The 8,868-nt window shown below is 43.0% G+C and overlaps 1 protein-coding gene across 1 annotated transcript; it reads left to right on the top strand.

Annotated features, from left to right (window-relative positions):
• The first annotated feature begins 2,055 nt into the window (after window positions 1–2,055).
• Window positions 2,056–7,243, top strand: mat2ab (methionine adenosyltransferase II, alpha b). The gene is made up of 9 exons (XM_052067646.1): window positions 2,056–2,283; window positions 3,063–3,140; window positions 3,227–3,349; window positions 3,663–3,775; window positions 3,870–4,013; window positions 4,554–4,772; window positions 4,851–5,033; window positions 5,128–5,261; window positions 5,653–7,243. Exons 1-9 carry the CDS (start codon window positions 2,190–2,192, stop codon window positions 5,753–5,755), a joined length of 1,191 nt encoding a protein of 396 aa, XP_051923606.1. The 5' UTR covers window positions 2,056–2,189; the 3' UTR covers window positions 5,756–7,243.
• Window positions 7,244–8,868: the final 1,625 nt, after the last annotated feature.

The following is an 8,868-nucleotide window of genomic DNA, read 5'->3' as shown; positions in this document are numbered from 1 at the left end:
GATTAAATATGAACAAAGATTGATACCCCAGCCTCACTTGGCTGTTTTTCTTTTAACAGTGAAGGTCAGCTTTGCCTTGTCATCCTTTTGTTTCAGGAGGAAAGTTAGTTTGGCAATGATTGTCTAACACAGGGGTGCCCATTAGGTAGATCCTGATCTACCGGTAGATCTAAGACAGGTCCCAAGTAGATCCGAGGAGTGTCGAGAAGAAAAAAAACAACCAACCATTTGTGTGTCTTTGTACATGTTAGTAATATATTTTTTGTGTTAATATACACTGCACACTAATCATCTTATCAGTCTCATTTTCACAAAAAAAAAATATTTTAAAAAATAAAATAAAGCAGGTAAATCTTAAATTTGTGTGTGTGTGCGTGCACGCGCCGGTAAGGGTAGATCCCGTGAGGTTAGTTGATCGAAAAGTAGATCTTCGGTCCAAAAAGTTTGGGCACCCCTGGTCTAACAGATATTCATGATGATGTGGAGAAATATTGTATTGAAGAGAATTTGAGCTTCAGATAAACAATAAAGTTACACTGTACAAGCTTTGGGACCTGTTTCAAACCCCTGCTAAGCCAGAACCTGACAAGTAATTTGGTATATTTTGCCGACCAGACAGGTACAACATGTTCAAGAGAGAATCAACTCAGTCTAATCATATTACATAGCAGTCCACGGCGCCTGAAGCACAATGGAGGTTAGGAACCTTTTTCCATGAAAAATAATGAAGTTAAAAAGAAAGACATCGCTATACTCTGCTCTGCTCACTGCTGTCTGCTGTTCATGATTTCCCCACAATAAATATCAAAAATGATTTTAACAAAATAGGAAATAGACCCACAAGCAACATTTTATTTCTATAAAACTCTGTAAATGTTTACATTTTTAAATGATCACTGACATACAATTCCAAGGAAATCACAATGTCCCTTCATTGTTGAGTTATTATTAGAAAAGGCCCCCATGTGGTCTTGGGGGACACTTAGAGTAGAGACTCTTTTTGGAATGTGGGGGTGAGGGGCAGAGTATCTTGAGAAAAACCACGCAAGCATGGGAAGAAAATGCAAACTCCACACAGGAAGAACGGGGCTGAGTTTTGAACTCTGAATCTCAAAACTGTGAAGCACACATGGTAACCACTGCTAGATAAAATTCATCAATATTGTACCCCGTTTAGGGTGGTGATGAATGTTAAATGAAGAGACAGCCATTCTAAAACATTTACAAGTCACAAAATCAGCAATAATGACCTTTGCGTGTCTTTGACCCTGCAATCCAAAAGTAAAATGTCTTGTAAATTTGGCACAATATAGAAAAGAGTGTTGCTGACAACCAAATTTCAACGAATGACAAAATGGCCAAGTATATAAAAGGAGGGTTTATAAAATGGCGGAAAATCAATGCGTTGGCTCCGCTCTCAAGCACTTTAGCTGCGTCCGCTGAATGTGCTGAAATCATGCCACATTCAACTGTCAACTGTCAATCAGACTGTACACAGCAGTGTGTACTGTACATGAACTATGAAAGCAATGGTATCTTACATAAAAAAATCTGGAAAAAGGAATGGTGAAAAACAACTAAATTCTATCGCCACAATTCAGTATGACTTAGTTCTCAGTCTTTGCCCATGTTTTCAGCAATTATCTTCAAACATGTATACTCTCTATGGTGTCAATTCTACCGTTTCAATTTACAAGGACTTTAACATTCCAAACAATTCCACCTTTTTTTATTTGTCTTTAACAAAGAACAGGGCCTTCCTGACTAACTAACAAGAATTAGTGAATCTTTCTGCATTCACAACAGCCAATTAGTTCTGAAATTTGCTGTACTGTATTTACAGTGTAAAACCTGTTAGGACTTGTAAGTGCCACTTAACTTACCATATAAGAAATACATAACGTTTTTCTTCATTCAGTTTGACTCAGGAGAACATGCCGAGTTCTGTACACAGTCCGTTGTATTGCCGTAAGGCACACCCCTTCACCCCGTCATTGGTATCGCCCGTTTCCTATGACGTCAAGTCTACCGGCTATGTAATGGAATAAATACCGAAGCCGAGCATCCAATGAGGGTTACTTGAGCTGCGAGTCCAAAGGCCGTCCTTTGTGAGAGTTGCCAGTATAAACACACTTGCTCTTTTTGATATTTCTACTCTTTGGTCTCTTCACAATTATTTATCGTGAACGATGATGAACGGCCAAGTAAATGGTTTTCACAACTCAGTCATTGACGAGGACTGCTTCTTGTTCACCTCGGAATCCGTCGGAGAAGGGCATCCCGGTAAGTACACGCTGACCTTTTAGCCAACTTGAATGTAATCAGCCTACGGCGCGCGGTCAACGTTTTGTTTCAAACCGTTTTACGTTTAAGTCCCAGAAATGTGTTCCTATAGTCGGGTCGATGCTCGCTGAGGAAATGAGGGGCCGGTCGCCTCTCCCAGGCACACGCGCCAATCGCTAGCTTGCTAATCTTTGCTCAAACAGCTCTTCGGATATGCGCCGTGAAAATTTTCCGTACGTAATCTATCAGTTTTAATAAATGAAAATGTATTTCGGGTCTTTATTTTCTTTTAACCCGATTTCCCTCGAGATGGGGTTCAGTAATCACTACGACCACGCTTGTCGGTTAGGTGAGCAGCTAACAACGTGGGAATCATTAGGAGCTTATTAAGTGTTTCTGGTGCTTAAATCGCTTGTCTTAAATAAGATAAAATGATTGTGTTTGTTAAGCGCCCGTTTTACACTAGGTATTTGGCATATGGGGGAAGTCTTGAAGACGCTTATCACACATCTGAGATTTTAAATGAGCCCCGCACGAGCGAACACGAAACCGGCGGGGGTCCATTTCAGGATTAAAAAAGCTGAGGATATTGGGCGGCCGTGTGCCTCGTTAAATTGCTTTCCCGTTGCCGGCTAGTTTGCTGTATACCCCCACCACTTGTGCACATGTTTGAAATGGCGACTCCGTGACTCGTTGGGCCACTCCCACCGAGCACATGGGCTGCACTCTGCAGTTGAGCCTGTGCTTCATTGCAAACGTGTAATTGAACTTATTTTCAGACAAGATCTGCGATCAAATCAGTGATGCGGTCCTTGACGCTCATCTCAAGCAAGATCCCGATGCCAAGGTTGCTTGTGGTAAGACGATCAAAGTCTTACTTTCCATATAAACTCGTGGCAAATGTTAGTTTTGATTACATCCCATTCCCTGTGTGTTCCAACAGAGACGGTTGCCAAGACGGGTATGATCCTGTTGGCAGGTGAAGTGACCTCACGAGCTACAGTGGACTATCAGAAAGTTGTACGGGATACTATTCGCCAGATTGGCTATGATGACTCAGCTAAAGGTGAGTTTGAGTGTTTTTGAATGTCAATATTTACCTTCTAGGCGTTCATTTACCCATGGGTGGGGGAGGTACTCTGCCTTTATTTATTTTTGATTTGGCACCGGTGATGTGACTGAAATTCACATGGAACACAAATTGTGGCTCTTGGCACAAAGCAAAAAAAGATAATCACCTAGGTAATGGCTTGTAACCCAGTTCTCAGAAATTGGTATCAATTTCTCGCCAAAGCCAGAGTCCCCCCCCCCCCCCCCCTCTTGTTTACATAAATTTTGCCTGCTTTGGTTCAGTCTTGGTATTGTTTTTCTCTGTGCAGGGTTTGACTACAAGACCTGCAATGTGCTTGTGGCCTTGGAGCAGCAGTCTCCTGACATAGCCCAGGGTGTCCACGTTGACCGCAATGAAGAGGACATTGGAGCTGGGGACCAGGTCAGTTTTACACCCATCCTCTTGTTCAGAGTTGTGTTGTGCTGAAATGGCACGTGAACATAACACAAAGTTGTTTCCCGATCCCACTTTCAAGGGCTTGATGTTTGGATATGCCACTGACGAGACCAAGGAGTGCATGCCACTCACAATTGTGCTCGCGCACAAACTGAATGCCAAGATGGCTGAGCTCCGACGCAATGGCACTCTGCCGTGGCTCCGACCTGACTCAAAGACACAGGTAGCTATCCATTCCATGATTCCAGCGCAGAGATTGCAAAACTTTCCACTAAGGCTAATTGAAAGAAGAGATTGGCCATGTCATCTTGCTGCTAAAACCACTCAAGTGTACCGTCATTGAAAAATATGTAGGGAAAATATCTCAATTTAATGTTATTGATGTTATTGTTATCGTCCCCCCCCCTCCCTTTTTTTAGATTGTTTGGTTCACTCCCAAAGACTGAATGAGTTGACATTCAATTTATCTTTGGGTTAGGAAATGTCTCATCCAACTCAAAAAACAGTGAATAAAAAGTTATTCATATCTACTAACATTTTGCTTTACTTAGTATTTGAAATGAGAAGTAATCTAAGCGGTTTCCATTTTGAAAATTGTGTATCTTGGAACAAACTTTTTTTTTTAAGGTTGGGGTAACCTATGTGTATTACAATAAGTGGCGGTCCAACAGTGTGCACTGGGCTCCAATTTCGACCCCACATGTCTAGCTTGCTCTAGTCTGTTGTATGTTTGAGCTAAAATCTCTTTTACCTCCTCTCTCAGGTTACAGTGCAGTACCGCCAGGACCGTGGCGCCATGCTTCCTGTGCGCGTGCACACAATTGTCATCTCAGTTCAGCATGATGAGGAAATTTGCCTTGAAGAGATGAGAGATGCCCTGAAGGAGAAAGTCATCAAGTCTGTTGTTCCCTGCAATTATTTGGATGATGACACCATCTACCACCTGCAGCCCAGTGGCAGGTTTGTCATTGGCGGCCCCCAGGTAACAATGCGGAATTCAGATGGGTTGTAACTTGTGTGTTGCTCACCCATCTGAATGCACCCATCGCTGCATTCACAGGGTGATGCCGGACTGACGGGGCGTAAGATTATCGTTGACACTTACGGTGGCTGGGGGGCTCACGGAGGCGGGGCCTTCTCTGGCAAAGACTACACCAAAGTGGACCGCTCTGCTGCGTACGCTGCACGTTGGGTTGCCAAGTCTCTTGTCAAGGCTGAGCTCTGCAGGAGGGTGTTGGTTCAGGTGAGCCAGCTGCTAGATATTTAGTCTGAGTTAGTTTCTGTCAGCTTCCGCTTGCAGAAGGTCTTGCTACATGTCTCAATGTGTGCTGTGTCAGGTCTCCTACGCCATTGGAGTTGCCCACCCCCTCTCCATTTCCATCTTCCACTATGGGACCTCTAACAAGAGTGAGCGGGAGCTGCTGGATATCGTAAGGAAAAACTTTGACCTGCGTCCCGGGGTCATTGTCAGGTAATGCATGACAGACTCCACCGGCTGTTCACTTGCATTGGAGCTCCTGGCTTCCTTGCGTTTATTCCTTTTTCTGGTGTGAGAACTCTGCTCTCGGCTTCATGTTGTTACAAGTGCGGTTAGTCTACTATTCTAGTCTACTGTTATCTCGGGGTTGCATGGTGAGGGCTCAGAATTAGTTTTTGGAAGTTGCGGTTACCTCACATTGCTCAGGGCGAAGGATGGTAGGAGCGGTAAGTGATGCATTTTATTTTCTCCAACAACCTTCACGGGCTTGGTGCGAAATGCCTCTCACTCCCATCACAGACTTTGGCCTGCATGAGGTTGAATGTGTGCATCTGATCTCTGTGCATGTGTGGTTGCCGCTAAACCTGTCGGTTATGTATTCTAGGGATCTGGATCTGAAGAAACCCTTGTATCAGAGGACGGCAGCCTATGGCCACTTTGGCCGTGACTCCTTCCCATGGGAGGTTCCCAAAAAGCTGAAATACTAAACCTGTTAAGCTTTTTGCCCCCAGGCTTGTTGGTGTATACTACAGAGAAGCCTCCAAGATTCGGGGGGGTGAAATGCCCTTTGCTGTCTTTCTCTCTCTTCCTCCCTTCCCCTTTCTCAAAAATGATTCATCATTTTCCACTTGGATATTGTCCTTTGTTTTGCTGGTTGCGAAATGCTGGCTCCTTGAAGTCGTCTTTTTTTTTTCTTTAAACTTTAGGGTTCCAAGAACTTCTTCTGTCACTTGTCACTGTGCTAGAGCGTGAGTCGCTGCAGGTCTGTCATTTAATATGAGTCTAGTCAGGTAGTCATGGGCAGGTGTTGGTTTGTACTTCTGTATTTGGCCTTCACTCACTGGTGCTACTACAAGAGGATCATGTATGACCTGCGAAGTAAATCTTCATCTCATCATTTCGGAGGATCTTTGGATCTCATTGAGCAACATTCCTCCTCGGTCAGTCTGGTCTAAATGTTCCCTCGCCCACTTTTCTTGTTGCTAGAATGAATTCTTTTCTTTATGGAGGATGTTGGAGTGGCACAATGAAATTGAATTGAATTGAAAAAAAAAAAACCCCCGCTGTGCTTTGCATGACCAAGAGCTGCCAAATGTTGCACTTTCAAGCCCACACACCGCCGCAGATCTTTGTCATTTTCTGACGTCATACAGAAAAGTCAGAGGCTGCTATGTCGCTGCTCTGGTCTGCAGAGGTTTTGGGTGAACTTGATAGTGATGAAACATTTGGAATCAGTTTTTGAGGCCGCCCCCTGACTTTTTATTTTTAAAGAAAACAAGTGATTTGGCCCCATTGACTCCACCGATATATCGATTGCAGGTGTGGTTACAGAGAAACCTGTCTTCCCATCTTTATTCTGGTGGCGTTTGTCAGTCTTATTGGGTATCCAGTGTCAACACTATTTATTTGTTCTCTGGAGCTCAGCGTGGATACAGAGAAGCTGAGCTTTCAGAAGGCAGCTTTAAAACACTTGATTTACTGAATCTTGAATTCCTCTTGACTTGATAGTTTGTTTGCTTGAGGCACCAGAGTGTTGTACAGAAAAGCTTTGGCTCACCTCGAAAACAAACGGTAAATGTTTGACTATTTAACGTTTTTATTTTTGGACTGCACAATTTTTTTTAAGGTGCGGTGGATGTCCCTTTTTAAAAAAAAAACATATTTTTTTAAGCATCTGCAAACCTTTTGGCTCTTACAAATCTTCCATCAGTACGATGGCAGTATTTGGTTGGTGTAGTACAGAGAAACCAGCCGTGTTTACATTGCCATCCAATGTCGTGCTCTTATTGCAGGTAATCATTGGCTACAGTAAGTGTACATGTGCCTTTTTCTATTTCTTCTCCCCCTTTGCTTCTCTTCCACACTCCACACAAAAAATGGGTTTCTGTCAAGGCAGATGGCTCTTTCTGTAATGTTTCATGTTTAGATTTGACACCTCCCTTGTGATCTGTAATAAATAAGATACTTGCAACTTGCAGCGTCTCGTTGTTATTTGGGGGGGGGGGGTTACTGGTGTTGGGTTTTTTTTTTTTCGGTGCCAGTGTCAGTCACCCGTATGTAATGCTGTCAGACATACTGCTCATGTTTATTTGGACTGCAGAATTATGGATGGCTTGTGCAGGTGCTGTTGAACCCCAAAGTGATGGACACACAAGTGTCTCAGAGCCTCGCATTTGATCTGCGTGCTCTTCGATATTAGGGCAGAGTATATATTTCAAAAGTGCTGCATTTACCCAATGCCGCAAGAGTATGACTGAAATAAATCAACTTTTTCATGATATTCACTTTTTTGCTTTTTTACAAGCACCTGTAAATGGTGCACCCAATTCTTGTATATTTCTTCTTATCCAGTGTGACTTCTTTCAAGTCGAAACAAGAATGTTTCTGCGTGGGGAGAGAAGAGTCTTCCCGAAGAACACATTTAATCGGTGAACAAAGGACATAACAGTCCCCGTTTTCACATGGTCTCTGGGTCACGAAAGTTGTCAGGGAGAAACTGGGCAACAGCTGTCGTTTGGGTCGGCTATTTTCTCTTTTGCAGCCTGAGAACATCTTGTGGATTTTTGTCTTTCTTTAGTCTGAGTCATGGAGCAGTGAGACAAAGATGCCGGTTGCTTTGGTGTGTTATCGCCAAGGTGTTCTTCCCCTGCCCGCATGAATGTCTTGTGAAATGAATCAACACGAGGATATAGAAGATCGCTTCTGATTGCAGTTTTAGCACAGTTAATATGATGAAACCGACTGGTGTCGATGCAGAGCAGACAAAATGACCCAATTGAAATCAGAACCTACTGTCTTGAAAGTACGCAACAGAAAGCAGAATTGAACTCAAATGCATTTTGAGCGTACTATTAAGGCGGTGAGCACTGGTTGCATACATGATTAGAGTAGGATAATCTGGCCAATGTGGAACACTGCCACTAATGAATTCTGCACAGTAGCATATAGGCTACACCCGAGTAAAGAGTTGGCATTCAAAATCAAGGTTGTCATTTCAAATATTTCAACAAGTCATGGCTTCGGCTCTCATCGTCATTCCTCAATGAACCTCTGGTACATTGACAACATTAATAAATTAATAACATTAATAACCTGCTAATTTTTTCAAATTAGCAGGTGGCCACCAGCTCAATTCCCTTTGCCTATTCAAGCCATGATTCCACCACGCATGACACTGCGGTTCTCTACACTACACCTCAATTTAGTTTTGGGAGAATGATAGTTACGTGAACTACAGCAAGTAGTAGTTAAAAGTAATTACCGGTAGTGTGACACCAGAGCCTATTTTGTCCATACTATAACATGAAATGTACTACAAACAATACACTGCACATCAGCGCTGAAGTGCAAATTGAGAGAATGCAGCTTTGCCGGAGCTTTTGCACTTGTGTGTTTTGAATGCAATGTTGAGACAGGTGTGCAAATGATATGTGACGGTGTGAAATCTTACAAAATACAAATAGAAACCGCTAGTATATAGCAGTCAAACACTATTGTCACTTGGGCAAATAGAGAGGTGGCCTGCTCTCAAATAGCCTTCTTAGTTCAAATAAACTACTCATTGCAGTTGAGTCAACAAACACCCGAGACCACAATTGGA

This window comes from Hippocampus zosterae, chromosome 6 (assembly GCF_025434085.1).
Source record: "Hippocampus zosterae strain Florida chromosome 6, ASM2543408v3, whole genome shotgun sequence".
Classification (NCBI taxonomy): Eukaryota; Metazoa; Chordata; class Actinopteri; order Syngnathiformes; family Syngnathidae; genus Hippocampus; species Hippocampus zosterae.
The sequence above is the reverse complement of the archived record's forward strand: the minus strand, read 5'-3'. Positions and strand labels throughout refer to the sequence as shown.

Excerpts from the sequence above, each read along its gene's own strand:
- mat2ab (XM_052067646.1), top strand. The coding sequence starts at position 2,190 with ATGATGAACGGCCAAGTAAATGGTTTTCACAACTCAGTCATTGACGAG. Across the intron at positions 3,350-3,662 it reads CTATGATGACTCAGCTAAAG|GGTTTGACTACAAGACCTGC; the intron begins GTGAGTTTGAGT and ends TTCTCTGTGCAG. Across the intron at positions 5,262-5,652 it reads CGTCCCGGGGTCATTGTCAG|GGATCTGGATCTGAAGAAAC; the intron begins GTAATGCATGAC and ends TATGTATTCTAG.